Here is a 25,174-nt window from a genome sequence, read left to right as displayed (position 1 = left end):
AGAATTACAACAATTATCATTTTCTTACATTACTTTTTGGATTTGCAAGAAGAAAGGCTTTTATAACAATGACAAAACAATTTGCTAATTACGTGTGGTACAGATTCAATACATTGTTAAACTTTAATACCCGTCGTGTTGCGATACGAGTTTATCATGGTTTCCTGTATGAATACGTGCTCGGGTAACATGTTTTGTATGGTACTACAGTGTGGTGTATAAATAAGGTTAAATATCTACGGATCGCTTCACTGACTTAGGCACTTCCTTGTGTAGATAACATTAGGTTTAAGACATATTTAAATTTAAGATTTTTTTTTTTGGAGGCGGAAGTTAACAATAAAGGTTAAGTTTTGTATAAGATCAATATGTGGATTCCAATAGTTAAATTTTAAGTTATTATAATTGTAGACGACTTTGTATAACAAGTTGGTATCGTGAAAAGAACTTTTAAACAAAGTGTCGCATGTAATTTAGAAACTACATGTATGTGTAATGAACATTTAACACAGTGGTGGGAAATAACCGAATATTTCCGAAAAGATTGAATTGATGAAATGTGTTTTATGACTTAGTATATTGTATATATACTAACGGATATAAATCAGCTGTTTGAAATCATAAAATGAAAGTAAGTGTTCGTTTTATTCGCTTAGTCATATACATATAAATCAATAAATCATATACAGGCATGGGGTTATTCTAAATCTTAAGAAATTGAACGGGTCATCTAAGATTCGTTAAAATGTTTTATATACTGTATATAAGAACAAGTACATGTATGCACTATTTGTGTTTATGAATAATAATTAAGAAAGAATTCCATTATATGTTGATTGTTTTGCTAAAATAATTATGTTTTGGTGTAAGATGATAATTAATAAATTAAATACTGACAAGGTTTGATATGTTCTATATCTACAGACAATAACTTGGTACCAAATGTTTAGCGAAAATTTTATACAAATGTTTTGCTGGTCATTATATAATTATATGTAGAATGATAAGTTTACATTGAATTTGTTTCCTAGTATATACTTTAACACAGACTTAAATATGCAAGAATGGTGTCATGAACCCCTGCTATACCCTGGAAAAAATAATTTAAGGCTTACTCTATATAAGATACCAAATACAAAATCACCGATAAAAATAATAACAAGACTTTTTCCACTATCAAAATTATAGTTATAGAAAAAAATGTTCTATCGGTGGTTTTGTATTTGACATCTGATAGCAAGCCTTAGAGTGTTGAATTATTTTTTAAGGGTTGTAGCAGGGGTCTAGGGGCAGGGTGGTGTGGGGTGTCCAAACACTGATACTCCCACCTGTGATCATGCTATGGCATACAGTACTTTTTTATATCTTTATGGACTCTGCAAAACTTATATATCACATGAAATTTACCTTTTATCACGTATAGTTTGAGTAAATTACTCGCACTCTCTCTGTAAATTGAAAATATGCAAATGTATTAGTAATAGATAAACACGAAACGAGAGATATTGTCAATGTTGTTGATTTTGAAAATGAATACCATTTTATTCTTGTATGTCGTTAATACAATAATATCCGAAAGGGATATATATATTTCAACATTCAACAAATGAAGACAAAAACCCCAGTAAAATCTTACTTGATCTGTAATTAATAAAGTATACAGATGATAAATATGAAAATATGAGGGGGAAAAATTGAGAAAACTTGGATAATTTTTTTACAAAATGCCCATGATTCTCGAATTACACGATTTTATTTTTCTGATCATTAGAATTTCGAACGGACTTTGTCTCCATGACTACGAACAAGCTATCACAGTCGTTAATTAAGAGGGGTTTGTAGCTTAAGAAATTATTACTCTGGAACGAATATGTGCGTTAATTGTACTGTGTGTTTTTATGGGTGAATCTTTTCATTTATTATGATATTATGTCCATCCAAGACGTGAAAATTGTCAGTAAACAGGTAGAAATAAAAAAATAACTTGACATTTTACCATTGTGTTAAAAGTTTATTTTTAGTATAAAAAAATAAATCGCTAAACCACGTGATCAACGGAAATTTCGTTCAGTATACATGTATCAGTAACGCTCAATTTTCAAAAAGTGTTAGACAGTCTTTTTATGATTTAAGAACTTTTTTATACATTTTGTATTGTATCATAACCATATTTTTATTATCAATTAGAGGCCAATTACCGTTATGTTAGCCAATTTCTTGAAATATATTAAAAATTCAATTTACATGACAGCGAAAGAATTAATGAGCATAATGTCATTTAGTGTCATATACATTTCTTTACTTTTCTTTTTTCCTCATTGACCAATCAATATTCAGATTTTTATTTACACGTCCATTTCCATCCTATAATTATTATAAACATATGTTGTATAGATATAAATGATATATATTACATAGTAGCCTATTTACTGAATAATTTATATGTAGTAGTAATGTAAGTAATATATACATGTATATTTATAATGTTCTGTTTTCTATTTTTAAGGCCCAATTTGTCCCAGATATTCTTTTTTTCTCTCAAAAGCTTTTTATTTCCGGGGTCCTGTTATACGTTCGAAAAAGATACTCATTGGACCATTTCCTGAATCATCTGAGCCGTGTCACGACAAAACCAACAGAATGGGTTTGCGACCAGCATGGATCCAGACCATCCGCGCAGTCTGATCAGGATCCATGCTGTTCGCTTATAGACCCTATAACAAGTAGAGAAACAGATAGCGAACTGCATGGATCTTGATCAGACTGCGCGGATGCGCAGGCTTGTCTGGATCCATGCTGGTCGCAAACACACTATGTTTATTCTTTTGTTTCTTTTGCCTTTTGACAATTAGTAAAGATATAGTGATTTAGTCTTTCGTATCAAAATAATAATTTGTTTACATTTTGCTACTTTTATGACATCATTTCACATTTAGCGCTACTTTCAACAGGCACTAAACATTATAAAACTCATGCGTTTCTTTTCTTAAGAAGGGAAATTTATTCCTTTCTATGTGCCTTTAAATCAAAGATTTGCTATATGGAGGGCATCGATCGTAATTACCATTTCTCTTATACAGCGATAATACATGATTATCTTATTAAAAATGGGGTTTCCTTTTTTTCTGATCACAATTGAATATTGCTTCCGTAATAAGATATTTTTTTATTTCTCGTATTCATTTAGGAGAATGTGGGGTCAAAAGTTCACAAAAACAAAGCAGATAAATATCAGAATTCAAATACTAGTACTTTCATATAATGTAGGTCGGCACGTATAATTATAATTCTTTGTTAACCAAGAACTTGCGCTCTATATGTTTGTATATTACACGATATGATATGGATATGAAAGTAACATTTAATGCCTAAATATTATGTTATGATATGTTATGTTATTTTTATGTTCATGTTCATGTTATATAATGTTATTGTTATTGTTGTTGTTATGTTATGTTATGCTTATGTTATATTATGCTATAATGTTGTTATGTTGTTTTATGTTATCTTATATAATGTTATTGTTGTCATGTTATGTTATTGTTGTTGTTACTGTTGTTATGTTATGTTATGTTTATGTTAAAGAATGTTATTGTTATTGTTGTTGTTATGTTATCTTATGTTATTGTTATGTTAATTTATGTTATGTTATGTTTATGTTATATAATGTTATTGTTATTGTTGTTGTTGTGTTATGTTATTGTTGTTATATAATGTTATTGTTATTGTTGTTGTTATGTCATTGTTCTTGTTATGTTATGAAATTTTCAACGGACTTCCTTATCCTAATCTTGTTGTTCTGCCCAGTGACGACCAGTGCAGACCAAACCAATCAGCATATCGTTGTCGTCTGATCATGGTCTGCACTGATCGCTATTCAGTCATTCAGTATATGAGCCGCGCCATGACAAAACCAACATAATGGGTTTGCGACCAGCATGGATCCATACCAGCCTGCGCATCCGCGCAGTCTGATCAGGATCCATGCTGTTCGCTTACAAACCTATAACAAGTAGAGAATCTGATAGCGAACAGCATGGATCCTGATCATACTGCGCGGATGCGCAGGCTGGTCTGGATCCATGCTGGTCGCAAACCCATTATGTTGGTTTTGTCATGACGCGGCTCATATATTTTGAAATTATTTATTAAAATAAGATGAATTGTTCGGTCTAGTTTGAAAAACGGACACATTCGTGTAAGATATTTAACGTTGCTAGGGTTAATTCATTTTTGAAAGACATACGATACATGTTTTGGAAAGCGGATATTTGAACAAGCCGTTGAATTTCTTATTATTTTATTAAGTAAGAAATAAGTTTGCATATCTAACACGATATTATATAAAATATATGCGGTTTTAACATTCAACAACAGCTGTCGAATTATTTTTCTTTAAAGAAGATTTTGTGCACTTGCAATATCACATTGCAATGTTTACAATTCCAGAAATATATTCAAGATATCTACATACGCCTTGGTCCGTGTGTTTTTGAAGTGCCATGTTCCTCTGAAACATGTTTCATTTTTGTTCAAGTATTAAAAGTTGCAATTAGCCTCACTGATTTTTTTTCAATCTAATATACTGTGTTTTATTACTGTCAACAAGGTTATGTTTTTCTAAAATCAATATGAGAAGAGGGGTCACCTAATGGTTAAGGTGTCTCCATATCAACACAGGGATCATGGGTTCGAGCCTTACTCGGGTCATGACCGTGTTTCTTCATATGACACCAGTATTGGTTAGTTCCAGGAAGCGACATCAAATATGATTAATATATGTTGCAAGAACTTGTTTCGCAGTCGAGCTAAAAATAAATATGTTTAAACGAAACTTTATCTATAGTTGAACTAGATTCTAAATGACTGAAACCCTATACCTGGTTGTCCAATATCTAATTTCATCACGATGACTTGATTTACAAAAACACGCAGGCGAAGCTATGTATCTGATAGCGGATAACACACATGTTTATACTTATCTACGTATTGATATAAATTTATGGAAAAAAAGGAAAAAACAGAAAAGAGAGAAAGTCAGGAGAAAAAAAGAAATTAAGAACAACAATTTAAATTTTCAATGAAATAATCAACGTATAATCTAGAATCTATTGTTAACGTAGTCATAAAATGTACATTTATAGAATATAATAACTTAAAGTGACACATTGTCGTTTGCAATATGCTTCCTGTTCTCAGTTGACTCCTAGATGACTTTTATTGTCATTTATGCTGACACCTGATGAGAACTTTTGAAAGATCAATAATTGGGAGTTTCGAGATCTGTGAATTGTGACACATCTCAATATCCTGCTTACAGACGCCGTGAGACGCTACGAGACGCTCCTTGAAATTGTCTGAAGAAATAGGCCAATAATTTAAAAGCAGACGGTTTCTAGAGCATATTGTGATAAATCTATAGCACTATGTTGCAATTTCTAATATTCTCACTTTTTTTTTAGCTCAGGTGAGGTATAGTGATGGGGTTTTGCCCGGCGTTCGTCGTCGTGCGTCGTTGTTTTCGAAATTTGGGTTGTTAACACTCTAGCAGTCATAGTTTTGATTGGATCATAATCAAACTTGGTCAGAATGTTTGTGTCAATGAAGTACAGGCCAAGTTCAAATATGGGTAATCTCGGTCAAAAACTAGGTCACAGGAGCTAAAAATAGAAAACTCTTGCAGCAGATTTGATCCAAATATTCTGGAAATCGGCTAGGAAGGTGGTTTTGATGATTTCTATGTCAAATTCGAATACGGGTCATCTCCAATTAAAAACTAGGTCACAGGAGCTAAAAAAAGAAAACTCTTGTAAACACTCTAGTGGCTGCAGTTTTGATCCAAATATCATGGAAATTAATCAGGAAGGTTTATTTGATATTATTTGGCCAGAAAGGTTGTTTTGAAGATTTCTAGGTCAAGGTCGAATATGGGTTATCTCCGGTCAATAACAAGGCTACAGAAGTTAAAAATAGATTCGTATTTTGTCATAATTAGTATAATTATTTCATTTTACCCTGTCAACGAGACCATACCAATTTAACCCCCCTCGGTCAGTCATACCATATCGATTTTATTCCCCTCGGTCAGCCATACCATATCGATATTATTCCCCTCCTGTCAACCAAAACCATATCGATGTTACACCCCTCGGTCAAACTATACTATACCACTTTTATTCCCCTCCGACAACCATACCATATCGATGTTATTCCCCTCCTGTCAACCATACCTTATCGATGTAATACCCTCGGTCAAACAATACCATACTATTTTTATTCCCCTCGGTCAACCTTACCATGCCGATTTTATTACCCTCCGTCAACTATACCATATCGATGTTATTCCCCTCGGACAACCATACCATTCTGATTTTATTCCCTTCGGTCAGCAAAAAAACCATATTGATGTTATTCCCCTCTAATAACCATACAATACTGATTTAATTCCCCCGGTCAACCAGACCATATCAATGTTTTTCCCTCGGTCATACCGTATCGAGTTTTTCCCCTCGGTCAACTAGACAATACCGATTTTATTCTCCTTCGTCAACGAGACCATAAAGATTTAATTCCTTTCGGTTAACGAGACCATGCCGAGGTCAACGAGACCATATTAATGTTATGGTATTTTGTCAACATACCATGCTCTATATTTCATCAGAAACTATGTATGTTTTAATTATAATCATTAATGTCGCACCTTAGGTTTGACTCAGAGATAAAAAACTGCTTCCTTGTACTGGTTTATTTCGAGAATAATGCTATGAAATGAAGCCATTTTCCAATAATATTGGTTACTCGAGCTAAAATTCTTTACGGGAATAAACAGCGTGATCTGTTAAATACATGTGATAATGTGATATATAGATGTATGGTGGTGAAGCGGAATCAAATTATAACCAACACAGAGGTCTTTGTTAGACGAGCTGTCTGTTAGATAAACAAGAGATGTCCTTTCGACAGCGCGCTCGACTACTGTTAGTACTATATAGTGGAATTAGAACAAGTCTTTGTATGGCGGCGAGACCGAGTGGTTAATGCGTCAGACTAGTAATCTAAAGATTCCTGACCGCGTGGGTTCAAACCCGTCAGGGACAAGCTGTTGTTTCCTTGGGCAAGAAATTCTGCACTCATTGCTAGGTACTAGTTAGTTCCAAAAACGGATTCGGGAGTGGTTCAAAAAGCTATAAAGCTTCCAACGCAATCGAACTAAAATAAATCTTTTCAACTGTCATTTGCACTGTATCCCTGCTCTAGCATGTACAGAAGTTATCTGTGACGGCAACTAGTACTGGTAAACTGCTTGACAGCCTGCACAGGAACGATGCAGTGGCTGAATTGTGCTCTGGTAAATTCAATGTGGCTTACTGCCGTGATCCGGAGTAAAAACTACCAACACTACAACCACTTGATGATTAACTAGATGTCAATTTATCTTTTTATATCTATACTTTTCAGATTTGTCGCTATGCGGGAAAAATGGAATCCAATAATAACTCTCGCAGAAAACAAATGTAATAACATTATTCAATGATGGAGAAATGCTTGTCGTGTGTGATTCTGGGGATACTATGCAGTTTGTCGGCTGCTGATGAATGCAAACCGAATAAGGATATAACATTTGTTTCGTGTCCAACCAACTGTTCACAATCTGTATGTACTCATTTTCTTTCCTTGTTTTGTTATTGTTTCAGTATAATTGAGATTTTATTCTCTACTTTATGACCACAGGTGCTAGTGGCATTGATTTGACCTAAAATGTGTTTGACCTTGTTATTTATACAATAAAATATCAATATATTAAAAAAAAAAAAAAAAAAAAAAAAAAATTCACTGTTATATTAATATTATAGACAAGGTATGCAACATTCAGGTACGAAAATTATGGGTACGCCGGTTATCTGTGTTAAAATTGTTCACTGGGCGGTAATATCGTCGGATTTTTGCATGGAATCAATGCACAATATATTTTTCTATTACAATTTACTATTTACAGATCCCAATTAACCGCTAGTTAATGTTATAAAGCCCGAAAGTAAGAAATCACCCAGGTCCGAAAGATGAGACCGTCATGACATGTACATTATAACCTGGTATTTACGCTTGAAATACATCAACAAAGAGATCAAACGGGTCGAACACACATGCAAACAACTGGATTTTACTTTATTTTAAAAAATTGGTTTTCCCCTCCACAAATTTGGCTTTAAATTTTCCTATGTCCCCCGAAAATTTTAAAAAAAAAATTCTCTTTTAAAAAAGGAAATTTTCAAAATGGGGGAAGGGTGTTTTTTTTAGGGCCGCAACAGGGTGTTTTTTGGTTTTCCCCTTTTGTTGGGCTCAAAATGTCAATGAAATTTTGAAACGGAAGCCGGAAAATATTTTCCGGTGGGAAATTAACTTCCAAAAATTTTTTGCCCCTACATGTGGGAATATTTTCTTTAAATACAGGCTCTTTAGGATTTAAGTTAAACTCGTGGAGCATAACAAAAATTAAAATGGGGTAAAATCCAGTTTTTTGCATGTTTTGGTTCCCCGTTTTATTTTTTTTGATGTATTTAAAGGGTTAAAAATCCCGGGTTTAAAATGTAATGTCATGACGGTCTCATCTTTCGGACCTGGGTTATTTCTTACTTTCGGGCGTTATAACATTAACTAGCGGTTAATTGGGGATCTGTAAATAGGAAATTGTAATAGAAAAATATATTGTGCATTGATTCCATGCAAAAATCCGACGACATTACCGCCCGAAGAAAAATTTTAACACAGATAACCGGCGTACCCATAATTTTCGTACCTGAATGTTGCATACCTTGTCTATAATAATATAACAGTGAAATTTTTTTTTTTTTAATATATTGATATTTTATTGTATAAATAACAAGGTCAAACACATTTTAGGTCAAATCAATGCCACTAGCACCTGTGTTTATGACATCTATCATTCCTGGATACATATAAAATGCAATAGGAAGTGCAATCGAATCATTTTGCATAAAGTGGAGACGAATAATTTATTATTTAAGTTCTAAAGTAGGTTCCGGGTTTTTATTTTGTATTCGACACAATATTTAGGAAAAATTGAGCTATTTTATCGTAAAGAGCTATCTTAGACCTTGATTTAAAAAAAACAAGCCCGAAAGTATTCTGAACAAAGCACTAGTGAAATTTAGACACATGATGATATAATTTTAACACACACATATGTTCACAAGATATACAATGAAATTTGTTCTTAACAAACGCTATATTTGTAAAGTACGATATGTCGTATATCTGTTTACAAGGTATACAGCTTAATTTTGTTGCCTGAAATCAGATAAAAAGTCCTAATTGTATTCTAAGTCCAAGGAAATAAGACCAAAGTAAGGACTTAATTAAGACCGTTTCAATAAACATTTTTATTTTAAGTCAAAGAGGTAAAACTTTTAATTACACCCATTCTCCTGAGAAAAGTTCAGAAAAACAATGATACGCGCTTTTACGAAAGACCGGTGAGGACATTTCAACTTCATGAACATGAATTCATGAAGTTGAAATCGTGAATTCATGAAATTGTCATCGTGATTGATGAAGTTAAAATCGTGAATTTGTGAAGTTGAAATCGTGAATTCACGAAGTTGAAATCGTGAATTTACGAAGTTGAATTCGTGAATTTGAAATCGTGAATTCATTAAGTTGAAATAGTTAATTCGTGAAGTTGAAATCGAGAATTCATGAAGCTGAAATCGTGAATTCTTGAATTCCGTATGTAGAAAGTGGGAAATCACGAAGTTTAAATTGTGAATTCATAAAGATAAAATCGTGAATTCATGAAATTGAAATGGACCTACCGGTCTTTCATACGCTTAAGTCCGCAATGTGTTAATTCTCAGCGCTAAATAGTAAAACAAAATTATGTAGAATTTTCTTAGTTCAAAAATGACCATAATTCTGTCAGAATTCATGTTAGTGTTACGGACCTTGTACAGTGACCTTCTATTATGCTCTGAGGTTTCAGTCTATTTCTTCAAGTAGTTTTGGAGACACGACCTCTCTCGCAAAAACTTAACCAAAATATTCGAACTTAACCAAAATAATAATAATAATAATAATAATAATAATAATAATAATAATAATAATGTCATATTTAAATATTGATCTCTCTATTTTTCGAAGAGTCGGGCTAATCAAAAGGTCATAATGAGAGAACCATCTATTATTTATAATCTGGCTCATTAATTTTACTAGAACCGATTAATCAAGACGCTTTAATGTCTCGTACTACGAAATACGCGTTTACAAAATCAACTATAATACAAGTTTCAGATATAATAGCATTATTCAAAGTAATAATGGAATGACAAGCACTTGCCGATAAAGAATCCAGCCTGACTGCTTGAAAATCATGAATGGTCTAGCTCTCTGATATTGTCTACGATATAAAGAATGGAAACATCTTAATTATTTTTGGAGTATTTTTTACAAGTTTTCCTTAGTTTTATTAGTTTAGCTACGACTGGAAAAGAGTATTCTTAACACGATTTGTGTTGTTTTTTCAGCCACCAAGAGTTAGTGGTGACGAGGTGTTTTTCAATTGTTCTATAGGTGTCAAGAAAGGTATTTTACGTTTTAGTACTACATGTATATCGACATTTAATTGTGACCTAAAATAGAGATATATAATATATGTTTGTTTTTTCTTTCCAAATGTTTATCGTTTCTTGAGTATCACACTTTCTGATATTTTAATTGTTGATTTTCCAAGTGATTAAGTGATAACGTAACCTGTAACGTGAAATTTCAACATTCCACCGTTTCTGTCGGATAAATTGAAAAAGAAAGCATGAAAAAATCTCTTAATACAATCAATAAGCACTTTTAAAATCCAAGAAGATAGCTTCAACACTTACAATAGAAGTACTTATCAAACCTCACGAGTAAAGGGCAAATGGTGCGACGTGAGCGACTGAATCCATGGACGACATGACATGGACGGCAATACATTGACTGAATCCATTTAGCCATTCATCGACTGAATCCATTTGACCATGGATGACTAGTACATCTACTGAATCCATTTGGCCTTAAATGACTAGTGCATCGACTGAATCCATTCACCATAAATGACTTAAATACATCGACTGAATCCATTTTGCCATGGATGACTAGTACATCGACTGAATCCATTTGACCATGGATGACTAGTGCATCGATTGCATCAATTTGACCATGGGTGACTAATATATCGATTGAATCCATTTGACCATGGATGACTAGTGCATCGATTGAATCCATTTGACCATGGATGACTAGTGCATCGATTGCATCAATTTGACCATGGATGACTTGTATATCGATTGAATCCATTTGACCATGGATGACTAGTGCATCGATTGAATCCATTTGACCATGGATGACTAGTGCATCGATTGAATCCATTTGACCATGGATAACTAGTGCACCGATTGAATCCATTTGACCATGGGTCACTAGATCATCGATTGAATCCATTTGACCATGGATGGCTAGAACATCGATTGATTCTATTTAGTAATCAGTGACTTATACATGGAGATAGATGAATGTCCTCTTAACTTCGAGGTCCTCCTATGCAACAGAAAACTAATTAATGTAGAAATTTTGATGTATTGACACGTATTGATTAATGAGAAGGATACATGGATGAAATTAACAAATGTTCAATAGCTTTTCTCGGTGCAATTAAGATATGTTTTGAATGGTAAAAATCACATTTTAAATGAATTCCACTGAGGTTCAAAAGGCTGAAAATATAAGATTTAAATTCCTTACAAAGATAAAATGGGGCACTTAAAGCAGAAGGATAATGAAGATATTTACTCAGAGATAAATAAAAAATAGTATGTTTGTGTAATTTAGACCTAAATCTAATTGAACATTAATCTCGAAAATGTATTTCCAGTCCCGTCATGTAAAAAAAAACCAAAAAACAAAAACAAACTCAGGTCAGTCTCTTTAAACTTAATGCATTAGGCGGTGCCAGTGGATTGATATATGCATATGTATATAAATATCATGTTTTTCAGATGTTGAAAATTACAAAGAAGATAATAAAATACAGTTTCTTCCCGAATCCTCCATCTTTGACGCGCCCACTATTCACGGTGTGAAGACATACTGGAAGTATTTTCAAAACTATTCTCCAGAACGAAGTTTAATACTTGACTTCTCTTTACCAAAAGGTTTGTGCCTTGATACTTATATTTACTAATATTTACCCTGTATGTAGCGGAATTTAATTATTTAAGTTTTTATTATCATCTGACTAGTGTTGAGAAATGAGCTTTTGCGTTCTTTAAGGGTTCTCTTTTTCTCTATTTCCTTGACTGTACACACATCCCTTGTGATGTAACGGAGGAATAAATTAAGCATTGTCAAGACTATTGCTCTGTATTTTTATAGGTGTGATTAACCCAAAGAATAAAAATGACTGGCGATTGCCTAAAGCTGTATTCCTAACGTTTGAGGGGCTAGCGAGCAGCCAAGCTGACCAAATAGATGAATTTTATACTAAATGCCCAAGGGAGAGAATTTTCCAGTTCCACAATTATGCTACGGACAATTACTACGACATGACCACTCCAGTAAGTATATACATGTATTATATAGTTTTTTCACTCTACATATTTTATTTTTCACTACAGTGTAACATATTTTCCGTATTTTCACTGGTATCTTGTCCGACTACTTTTCTCTAAATACAGACACGACACTAAATTTAAGAGAGTGCAATTTGTAGATCCAATATCAAAAAGAGAAAAAATGTATATAAATAAACAAGCTTTTTTTCTGTAACTACGGGATTTATTTTCATCTTGTGGTTTGAAAAGACATCATATTTAACACGTGGCTACCGCCACTCATGAAACATTCTTTTTTATACCACTCGATGAAAATGTATCCTGTATTCATAGAAAAAAACTTAAATATCCTCTATACATGTATATTGTTTGTAGTTTGACACTGGTAAAGAAATCTGCCTGAAAATATAGAAAGTATAAAAAAAATATATTCATCACATTTAGAAAAATAGTATCAAGAATAACGCTTATTTGTACAATAATGGGCACACGTTTAACAAGAAATGTTTTCATTGTATACATTTGAAAGTTTTTTTCCAAATTGTTTAGCAAATGATCACTAAAATACACTGTCAAATGGTGTTTGAGTTGAAAACTGAAATAACCTTCTATTATTTCTATCATGACCAGCGCCTTGTATTAGGATTGTTAGCCGAACAAAAAGAGATAAGTCTGTGTCACCACCAGTATAGAGCCATGCCAGCCTGTACATCCATGCCGTCTGACAAGGCTCTATAGTGACTATACTAATGGGTACTCAATGTTTGATATTGAAATCCCTTAAACTTTGAATGTACCATACCAAATTGTGACGACAATGAACGTGTTTTTTTTTTATTTTTGCCTATGATACAAAAGGGAGAGAACATCACAACATTCGGCAATGTGATAAATACTCGGTACAAATCAAATAGCCTCGTGTTTCGATGCTCTTTCTATTACTTATTATAGGCAGCATTCCGTATGGATTTCTTTGATACAATAGACGCTTGATAAGGTACATGCATTCTGTGTAATTATCACTAAAATGAATAAAATATTGTATATATGATTCCAGGCAAAATCAACCATACCCTTTAAATTGGTTAGACAGGTAAATTATTTCAACATAATTACTGCTAACAATGTTGTAGCATATCTAATAATTAAAATTTGGGAACGCGCGGTATGTTTTCATCTGGCTTGTTGTTGTTGTTGTTGTTATTGTTGTTGTTTACTCCTTATCTTATTTCTAAGTTCATTTGTTTTTTAATCCAGGAAATTAAATTTACCGTCAATAGAAAGGTTCAATTGAGAAAAGTTATATTTTATTGTTTTATTGTTGTTGTTGCCGTTGTTTTTTATTTTAATTACAATGAAGGTACAAGTTAAAATGTTTTAATATTTTATGAAAAGAAGTTTTCATAGGATATTAATTATATCAAATCATATTTAAAGCTGAAGTACAATTGGAATTTCAATGGTATTGAGTTTTGAGTAATGATGAAAAAAGATATTTGTGAATAAAGCATTTGACACACAAAATAATTAAACGTTGTAATGTCGTTAAGCAATATGACTCAATAAGTTTTTTTCTTGAATGTGTTCTGTTAATTAGGAGCTGATGTTAATCAGATTGGTCGTTAAGAAATGGAATAAAAATAATAAAATACATGTAACACCTAATATATCAAATATAAAATTAGTACAGTGAACCAAAGATGTACATTGAAGTAGCAGTTTTGATTAGGAAAGAGCTGTCGTTGTTGTTTGTTTGTTTTGATAGTATGCTTTTTTCATTAACCAATAGTTGTTTCATTTTGTTATCTAACTTGCTTAAAATCGTAAGGTCGTATACATGCATGTAATACAGAAGAAAAACACAATAACATAACAATGTGTGACAGTGGTTAATTCAGCAAAACATGTGTCAAAAATACAGTCTAAACTTGTTTTAATATCGCATAAGTCAAGTATTCAACTTTGATTAGTTTGACATTGGTTATTCTCCATTACCCCGAGTCAACTTTGTCGAAATTTTCAGTAAAAAGATCTCCCAATAAAATTATTACAGGCCAATTGTAGTACAAGGTAGTATTCTGGTTACGTTTCAAAGTCCTAAATGAATCTCGAATGTTTCTCCTGGGACTCGTTCCGAAATGACCGCTTCGTCAGCCGCGGGGTAGTTAAAATGAATGGTTACCGATTTCTATCCGCCTGGCGCCTGGCATAGTGGTAGGAGTTGGGAGTCACATGGTACGCAAGCGAAAGGTGTCTCATAAGTCAGAAATGACTGGCCCTTTCAGTAGGGGTGACACTATAATACACAAGACCTTTTGTATCCTAAGTCCGATGATTTACAACAAACTATAGGACGAACGTAAGTCCGTTTCGATAAATACTTCATCTTCGATCAAACTTTTAGACTTTTATTTTAGTCATTTTCCTGTAGAAAGTTACAAAATGCAATGGCACGCGCAGAAGATTGATGAAGTATGGACATTTTCTTTGAAATGAAAATTGTCTTAGTTTTGGTCTTAAACATATTTTAGACGAAGAACTTTCCATGAAACGCAACCCAGAAGTACAAGGCTGTTTCATCCAATCAGCACTAACAAATTATTCTTCAAAATAAAAGTTCGATCTTGCGAAGAGAAAAATTAACACATTTGCTAAAGATTAAAAAAACCTATTAACTAGATTTTTGCTGCATTTTATGTATGTAAAAACAATTTAGTATTGGGATTGGGAGCGAATGTTATTTGGCTGGGTACAGGCAGTCGAACAAACTAGAGTAGTATTCTGTTTTTCTTTATAAATATACCTTTTTAGATTATTTGGATTAAGAAGTCTGCAATAATCTAACCCATAGCCTACTCTCTATAGAATCTACTTTTGCGACCATTGCAAACTAAGACCATCATGCATTTACATGCCGTCTAATCATGATCTGTGCTGTTCGCTATTCAATCAGTACATGTTTTGAAAGTTTTCACCAAACATAATAAATGGTCTTGTCCAGAATGAAAGACGGACAAGTACATTTTAGATAGGAAAGGGTTAAAATTCCCTGATGCTTTTAGGAAACCTGGGCTGTGTTTCATATATATTCCTAAATCTGAAATCAGTCTTAAGTCCTTAGTCTGAAATCAGTCTTAAGACCTAACTGAGAAATTTTACATTTAAAACTTATGACTCCTATGTAATGACACTTCTAATTTCTAAATATCCATGTTTATGGGCATTTACACATTGCGAGTAAAAGAGTCTGTCATTGTAATTCTTAATTTTTCTCAGGAAAAAGCATTTATTTATAGTCTACAGAACTTGACTGCAGATAAAATGTTTATTGAAACGGTCTTAAGTTAGCCCTTAAGTTGGTTTTATAAAGCTGGTTTTATACACTTAGGTCTTTCTATTAACTTAGGCCTGACATACAGTATGTATGATTGACATCACAAATGTAGTACACACAATCTTAGCAGTAATCTCTTAAGTGATTTTTCTATAATAACTCAATTGTAAGGCTTTAGTTTTAGTCTTCCTGTGCATATAGGTATATTTTTTATTTATTTAAAATTGATTGTTTTTCAGCGGCGTATAGAGTTTGACTGTCTTATAGGACTAACTGGAGTGGATTATGCTATTACTTTACAAACTGCGGAGGGAAAGACGGCAAAATACTTGACAGCGGTAACAGGTAAGTTGACAATAGTCATGTGCATGTTTGTTAATTGGTGTATTTTTAAATATCTTATTATGTTATACATGTACCTATGAACAGTTACATAGATACGTAAGAAAAATAAGTGGTTTAGGGTATTCTTACATTTGTTGTAACTTTCGAAGTTGGACATTACCTTTAGTAAATTTCTTCGATCTTCTCCATCAGTTATTTGTAAATCAAACTCCATTTCTCTGCGGATTTCGGGACAGAAATTGTATATTGGTCGCTATTCCCGCACTGCCTGGGAAATGTTATTTTGTTTCTCATCTAGAAACATATCTGGCATGTTTTTATTAAGTTGTACCAACAGTTCAGGAATTTGCCGGGAATGAACCAAAAAGGATGAAGGAAAAATGGTTTGAAGTCACTTAGCCACGAAGTTGGCGAGTATATGTTTTATTCCATCCATTTGAACTCTTGACAAGTGCTTTATATCCTGAACTCTGACTTTTCCCAAGAACCTGCTCGTCTAAAGGTCATATAAAGTCACTCTACACCCCATGAGTTGTGCTAAGGTAATAAATGCTTGGTGCACTATGTTAATACATGTGACGTTCGTGGCCAAGTGGTTCAGGCCGTTGACTTCAAACCATTTATCCCTCACCGTTTTGAGTTCGATTCTCACCAGAAACTTTGGCTATCTTACTGGTTCAACACAGGTGTCTCAACCAATTACGCTGAAAAGTTGCCAAATAACCTTCACAATGTTGTACATCGTAAAGCCAAACCAAGCAAATGTTAAAACAATTTACATTTCAGCATGGTCCGAGTCTAAGTGGAGTCCTGCCATAATGACGTTTTTAAATGAGACTAGCCACTCGCTTTATACGGTTGTAGAAAAACCACCACTGGGAAATATTAATGGATATAAGGTTAACCTTGTTAAGGCAGGATATGGCGTCATACAGTCAGGAAAATATATAGAGGTAATATTGCAAGTATATCATATTGGCCATTTGCTAAACATACAGACCTTTCCCGAACCTTTCTACAATACAAATGTTGAAAATTTTTAATACCAACTGACATTGATTGAGATATAAAAATAGTCCAAAGATGCGTGTTACTCTAAGATTTAAATTGTGTACTTGTTGATCGTGAATATGGCTGTTGTAAAATTAGGCAAGATCTTCAATGCTAAAGAGACACACATACTTTAATCAAAGCACAGAAGGCGCTGAATTTGTTTGGGCCTCAGAATGTAAGAAAGGTACAGGTTGTGAGATTATATGTATAGTGCCACAAATGCTTTCCAGCGTTTTAATTGTAGTAAATTGGCTATAAGACTGATTGCAACACTGATATTCAATCCAATGTTTATTTGACTTAAACAATTTGAAAATAAAATGAGTTGCCTTTACTGGGATTTGAACTCCAGGCCTCTCGCTTCCTAAGCGAGCTTGAAAACCCTTCAGCCACGGTGAATTTATATGTGAACGGCCTAAAGAAAACCATATTATTCGATCTAAATTAGGATTTGTAACGACTTTAACTGTTGTTTAACACAGATGTAAATAATCCTGGAGCTTACTATAAGCATGTATATAATAAAGAATCAAAGGGCTGCAAGTTCTGTGGTATTTTCTGATCTTTGCAATCTAAATCGTACTGTATATCTGTATGTATTTTCCTGTATAAGTTTATTTTTATGTATTATAATTCATTTTGCTAGGCACGTGAGTTTGATACATACGGAATTCTACATAACTAGAGTTGCATCAAAAAATTTATGTTCATTTTTTACGACAGCCACACTTTATCCTTGCATATCATGGCTACTTCCATTACAAAGACACTTAAAAAAGAATTAAAAAAAAATGTTTCCTCGACTGCGATTTGAACTCCAGACCTCTCACTCACTAAGCGAACGCATTACCCCTGCACCACGGAGAACTTATACAAACAACGTCTGAATAACATCAAGTCATTCTAAATTTAGAACATTTCGGGTTTGTAATCCTTATTAATTTCGAGGTATTTTGTTCAGGATAAACCTGTTGTTTAAAGTTGAAGTAAATAATTTAGCGAAAATCTTCTCGCCCAAACAGTCCGGCATGTAGAATCTATATATTCCACTACTCGGTTTGTGTAGTATTCGGCAATCGACATCGCTAAAAATAGTATTTTTATTGGTAAAATCATATTCATCCGCGTAATTTGTGATTGTGCATTTATTGACAATTCTATGAGCCAACGATATTTTTAAACTTTTAATGCGTTGTAATTTGTTGGATACTGGTAACAAAATAAATATATTTCTTTCTTTAAAATCGCTAGTTTAAAGCTGTTTTGAGAACTACTTGTTGTTAGGTTTGTCGTAAATTTCTGTGTCAGAGCTTTGTATTTACTTATTTTCGATCAGAAAATACAATAAAACAATATTAGAAATATTCGACCATTCGGGAATTATTTTGCTTGAATATAGATGGGACTTTCTTTGACCATCTTTACGCAGTGATCTCCCCTGATTTTTTCGGCGTTAGTGTTACATATAAAGGGAAGTAACCGCTTCAAAAAAGTGGACTACTTTCGGCATTTGCAATTAACAGCATTAGACTCTGAAATTTCGCTACCATTATTTGTTTGGTCTGACGACCCAAACAAATAAAAACCGCTTTGTATATATTATCGCGATATAACTGGTATAACATGGACAAAGCACATACCCACACGCACACGCGCGTGCAAACCACCTTTTTAGTTTATCAACTTGAAAAGCTTCGAAGCTGCTCAGTTTTGAAGATCATGGTGTATTTTTTATTACAGTGGAAGAAAGGAAATTCAACAATATTCACAAATCTTACGAGAGGACAGTACATAGTGGAGGTATGTTCAGTTTAGATCTTTATATGCTTTTCCGTAACTAGAGCAGTTATGTATGGTTTGCCGTATTTTTGCTTTTTCGCCACGAAGACACGACAAAGTTCAACTTTGCTGTATCCTTGGGATTTTTGCATTGCCGAAATAGCGAAAGCCTCGAAAATGCGAAAAACAAAAAGATGCGACAAAGCTAAACTCAAAACTTTCTGAGATAAAGTTTATAATTGTTGGTTCATCTAAATTGCTACCGAATTTGGATGATGTACATCAATAAAGCAATCTCTTAATTTCATAGAAAGATTAATCAAATGCATAGATGGAAATTATAGGAATGAATACTAGAATTTTCTTTTAAATCGAGGTTCTGAATGACAGTGATATTAATCAAATTAAGTAACATGAGTAACAGTATAGGCTATATTCTTTGTTGTACAAAAAAGCTCTATCTAGAATTAAGGTACATTTTTACTTTATTAGTGTATTTTCTACCTTCAGCGGTTTTACATAATTATTCATGAACTAACTTCTAAAAGTAATGTTATAATTTTTCTTCTAATCTCAATGCTATCCATTTAGCTTACGGAACGTCGGTGGTCTATGCTGTTCGCTTACAAATCCTTTTACATGTAGAGCAACTGATAGCGAACAGCATGGATTCTGATCAGACTGCGCGGATGCGCATGCTGGTCTTGATCCATGCTGGTGGCAAACGCACTATGTTGGTTTTTCAATGGTGCGGCTCATATGTTTTTATTTCTCAGGTTACTCCTGTATGTAACCAGACATGCGGGCCTGGTGAAAATTTAACAGTAAAGTCGGTCGTTATTGATGGGTCAATGCTGCCATGGACAGACAGTAAGATATTTTAATAAAAATATATCTGCTAAAAGAGATCAGACAGTATCTAGTTGTATTAATTCATAAATTGCATTTGGACACTGCTGTTCAAAAATATGCATGTGAACTTTATAAATAAAGGTAACTCTGTCTAGTGTATGGTATCGTGTCGCTCTAGCTCGTAACATTTATTTGACTATTGAATTAATGAACTTTATCGCTATCTACTGCACGCTACTGTTTAAAGACTAGCGCAATAAACAGAGTAACAGAGCACCTTTATTAAGTTATATTACTTAATTTACGATGAATTATTAAATTTTAAAGAACATGTTTTTGTTAGGTTGACTCAATACTCATTGTCAATCGTTATTAATCCAATTGTTATGCAATAGCAATTCTACAAAGAGGATACGCTGTTTAAAGCTCCTCAGAAGGTTATGTGATGACTTGGGATGCAGCTACCCAATCATGGAGTGATATAATTAAGTGCCTAATGATCAAATATTTTTGTAAGTTTTTTTTACAAGAAATGTGCACATTGTAAACCTGGCTGTTTATCAACCCAGCTTATTTGTCACGTATAAATCATTTTAGTAAAGTTATTTTTTGATCATAGATATATAAGGACTTTGTAAAATAGATTTTCTTTAACAGATTATCCTCATTATCTAGAAGACTCCCTTGAACCAATGAAAGTGGTTGCCATGATAGCTGGGTGCATCATGGGAGTAACTCTACTGCTGTCAATAACGTACTGCATACGCAAACGACCAAAATGCCAAGAAAGTTCTACAGGTATTATACCCTTTTAAACTGCTGTAACAGTTTCCTTTTCTAATTCGTAACAAAGAAAAATTCAAATTTAACTTTTGAAGTTTCTTGCCTAAGATTGACAAAGAAAAGAAAATTGCCAATTCACGTCGTATCGAATTTCAAAATAATGTTTATAGTTACTTTCAACAGAAATATTGCTTATCTTTTTCTTAACTTTGTTGTATAGTATTCTCAAAATCATGCACAAAAATCTGTTTTAATATATCAATGTATTAAATAGGTATTATAAGCTCTGAATACAATGCAATTGTGCCACAAAATAATTTTAATATAATTATTTTTGTTATTCCAATACTCGTTAGTTGGTCTTCGCAAAATTGTATCACTTTTTCTTACTATTGTTATGATTACATCTATCCATAGTTCTTCTGCATGTTTCATTGATAACACACCAAGAACATTCCGCATATTTTGTAATGAACTTTCAATGAATTACGTTTGAATATTTTGTTTCAGTACCAAAGGCATCTGGACTTCTTCTTCATCCGTTTAGAGATGATTGTACAACTGGTGAAAATGATGTGGTTTTAAAACTGGAACGGTACGTCAACGAAGCATTTGAATGTACAGTCGTTAACTCTGCAAATGTACTTAGAGAGCACAGTAGCAATATTGATAATTTACAGAACGGCGTGGACAAAATTTTGAAGGACAGTTCTTTTGTTCTGGTCTTGTGCAGTAAAAACTGTTATAAACCTGATGCGATTGATCTTGTAAACGAGTTTTACTCATGTGTTTTAAAAGCTGCAATTGAACGAAGAAATGTTCATAATGATGTAAGAGTCATAGTTGTAGACTTAACATTTAATAGTTATCATGATATTTCAACTTTACTCTCCAGTATTAATGTATTATCTGCAAATATACCGGTAATAAATTTTATTAATAAACCAGACAAAGTGTATTGTAAAATTCATGGTCTAGAAAGGTGCCCACCGAACAGGAATATACCAGTTGAAAACACATCTCAGTGGAGTAATACATGGACAGAACTGAAAAGGGTCGTTAACCAGGTTAGAAATAATTCTGATATAGGGCAAAATGAATTGAAGCCATTGTTATCACGAGACAATAATTTCACAGGAAAACCTTGTAAAATTGAACCCGCTTTAAGATTATCTCCGCCTATAGGAAGTGATATCGACAATCCGTTTCTGATGTTACAAAAAATAAATGCGGAGGCGGAAAAAGAGTCAATGTTAGGTGAAGAGTTTGAATTAGATTATCGAAGGTCTGGAGAGGCGAAGAGTGACAGCCATAAACAGTTCATGTCACATAAAAAAGTAGCTGAACAAAATGGCAATGAAAGATATACCAATCGAACAAACGATCAAAGATTAAGGCAGCAATCTCATAGAAAGCAACAACCGAGAACTAAAGTTGAAAGAGTTCAAAACCGGCCACATATCCAAGAATTTCAAGCAGAAGTTCACAACTCAACCCCTTTAGAAACCAGCCCTGATGTAATTGTACACCATAATGAACAACCAATTTCTTTACCTCCAAACTTTGCACACCACTTCCCTACGAGATGTGGGAGAGAAGAAAAACAGGAAATGAACAAAAGACCTGAAAACCATCAGTGCCTTTTACAGACGGAAAAGCACAGCAAATTACCCGATGTCCATCAACGTGTTCTTGCTTTTCATGCTGATGAATCAGATTCCGATAGCTTAAGTGATGATAGTTTAAGGAGAAATAAAGCAGACTTTTATTCAAGTTCTCATCCACACGTTTTTGACAAACATATTCCGCCACCTACTTTACATGGCAACCTTAATCATCATCAGCATCATCCTGATCAGTTTCAAAATAGAGTAACGCATCACAGATACCCGGTTCACTCTAAAATCGGATTTTATGAAAGTCATTTACCAGGTCAACAGAGCATGTGTAATCAAGGAGCATATTATGACCAAAGACATGTAACAGATCACAGATTCCCTCGTATTCACCATGGAAAACATTCTGGGCACAGTATGTATCAGTATCAACCCGACGATTATATTTCCTCCGACAATATGTATCCTCAAAATGCTTCAATGAGAACTTCTGATAATTTACAAAACTATGACTTTTCCCCACCAGACGAGTACGTCTCAGGTCCAAAACAGCAAGGATATTTAGCAACTGCTGATCATTTAGACAATGATCATCGAAGTATGCATCTCCCATCTGATTCATTTGCAAGAAATGGTAATCAATGTCATAACTTTCAGTTAAACGCACCACATTCACATGGTGTTGATAGAAACTCTCATCAGCATGGTCACCCGACCCACAATCATCATAACAATCACCGGCAGCATCGCAATAGGAAAGAACAAGAGTTTGACGATGACGACGATTCAGATGATTCGAATCCACATCTAAATGCTCACTGTAATAGATCTGATCAATTTTTGCCGTCAAATGTTTATCAGCAAAGCATGCATGATTCGCAATGTAGTGATAATTCTCAGTCCCCAAGATTTACTTTCAAAGCAGTTGATCCTCCAGATGCAATGCATAACCAGTCTGTTGAATGTGATGATACTAATAAAATACATGACTTATCTGAAAGGAAAGCAAATGGTCAGCTGCAGAGACTTGGCTCAGTTTCAAGTTTACCAACGAATCTTAGTGTAGATAGTTTTCAAAATTACAACCCAGTTCCCCCAGAAGATATTGCTGATATAACAACCGATTCTCAGGAGATAATTGATGGTTTAGATCAAATCAATAAAAATAATGTTTAATAACAAAATCAGCCGCGCCATGACAAAACCAACATAATGGGTTTGCGACCAGCATGGCTCCAGATCAGCCTGCGCATCCGCGCAGTCTGATCAGGATCCATGCTGTTCGCTATCACTTTCTCTTCTTGATATAGGGTTTGTAAGCGAACAGCATGCATCCTAATCAGACTGCGCGGATGCGCAGGCTGGTCTTGATTCAAGCTAGTCGTAAACGCACTATGTTGGTTTTGTCATGGCGCGGCTCAAATCTGAAAATTTCGGTTACGATAGATAACATGATACGAACTTCCTTAAATATCAATCTGTTTGATATGAACGATATGAATAGAATACATCAAACAGACAAATATTCAATTTATTTTGGCAAAAGGACGTGTGCTTAGTGAGTTTAATGACATGTTGCTGTGGATTATCTTACTTTATATTTTTGTATTTTGATAAACGTTATACATGTATACAAATTTATCGTGAAACATTTTATTACTGCATTTTTGTAACGTCGCCTTTCATTGGATTATCGTGATGGTTATATAGACAATATCAACGGTAACTGTTAATTTATGAAGTAATTTTACTTTTTTTCTAAAATAAAGTACTTCTGCTGTATTATGAATTTGCTATAATTAAGATGTCTTATAGACCTAGCGGTTTGGGTTATATAAGTTAACAACCGTTTTCACTGTCAAGCATCTTATTACCAGTAATATACATGTTTATATGAGCCAATCGTATCAATATTAAATTATGCGTGTATTCTCATTAAAAAAGCCATTTTTTCATCCTTGAAGGTATTATATCATGTTGCAATTAATTGATTTCGCTTTTCTTTGGTTTCATTTATATAATAAAAAGCAGTATCATATATATGTTAAAAGCAGTTTCATGGTCATGATAAAATCAGATTTATGTACATGTTTATTTGATAAAAGCAGTTTTATGCATATGGTGAAAGTAGTTGTTTGTATATTATAAAACAGTTTATGCATAATGATCAAAGCAGTTTTATGTATATGATAAAAGCAGTTATCTTTGTGATAAAATCAGTTATATGTTATATGATAAAAGAAGTTTCATGTATATGTTAAAAGCAGTTATTTATGTGATAAAAGCAATGATATTTTGTATGAATAATTATTCGAGAGCAATTCGAGCAATTTTTTTATTTTTATTTTATAGATATACAATTATAATGTATAAAACAGTATGTCTTTCCTCGTGTTTGAATTTGATAGCTTACTAAACCAGAAGAAATCAATAGATCACATTAATTTATTAAAACCAATTTGTACGTTTGAAAATTCTATCATTTGAATATTCTAATACATACATTGATTGCTTGTTTGGACAGTATATTTGATTTATCACTTCACGATCAAAGAGTTTCGCAGTCTTCATGTGAAATGTGTATTTTGTTGCTTTTATTGCTTCCGAGGTATCACCACTTTTTTATATTTAAATAAATACTACAATACAAAATGTACTTTGTTTGCTATTTATGCAAATGTTGCGCATGTTTTGTTTTGATTATGACATTTACATATATATTTTTGCATTTCTGTTTATTTATGATAAAATTTTATAAAATTTAAACAGTATTTACAACGTTGTAGATGTTTTCAAAATAAAAAAGGTAA

At 33.3% G+C, this 25,174-nt stretch overlaps 1 protein-coding gene across 3 annotated transcripts; it reads left to right on the top strand.

Moving 5' to 3' along the window:
- The first annotated feature begins 238 nt into the window (after positions 1–238).
- Positions 239–25,174, top strand: LOC132747287 (uncharacterized). 3 transcript variants are annotated; one of them, XM_060736614.1, is made up of 12 exons: positions 239–631; positions 7,459–7,653; positions 10,542–10,599; positions 12,048–12,203; positions 12,424–12,605; positions 13,660–13,695; positions 16,176–16,281; positions 17,068–17,234; positions 19,075–19,134; positions 19,890–19,983; positions 20,641–20,763; positions 21,259–25,174. In XM_060736614.1, the coding sequence occupies exons 2-12, from the start codon at positions 7,531–7,533 to the stop codon at positions 23,538–23,540; spliced, it is 3,387 nt and encodes a 1,128-aa protein (XP_060592597.1). In that variant the 5' UTR covers positions 239–631; positions 7,459–7,530; the 3' UTR covers positions 23,541–25,174. The 3 variants fall into 3 exon arrangements, with proteins under 3 accessions (XP_060592597.1, XP_060592596.1, XP_060592598.1); XM_060736613.1 differs by having other exon boundaries at positions 240–631; positions 20,623–20,763; XM_060736615.1 differs by lacking the exon at positions 13,660–13,695 and having other exon boundaries at positions 241–631; positions 20,623–20,763.

The sequence above is a fragment of the Ruditapes philippinarum genome, unplaced genomic scaffold (genome assembly GCF_026571515.1).
Source record: "Ruditapes philippinarum isolate M1 unplaced genomic scaffold, ASM2657151v2 ctg8696_1_1_1_1, whole genome shotgun sequence".
NCBI lineage: Eukaryota > Metazoa > Mollusca > Bivalvia > Venerida > Veneridae > Ruditapes > Ruditapes philippinarum.
This window is presented reverse-complemented; position numbering and strand designations above follow the sequence as displayed.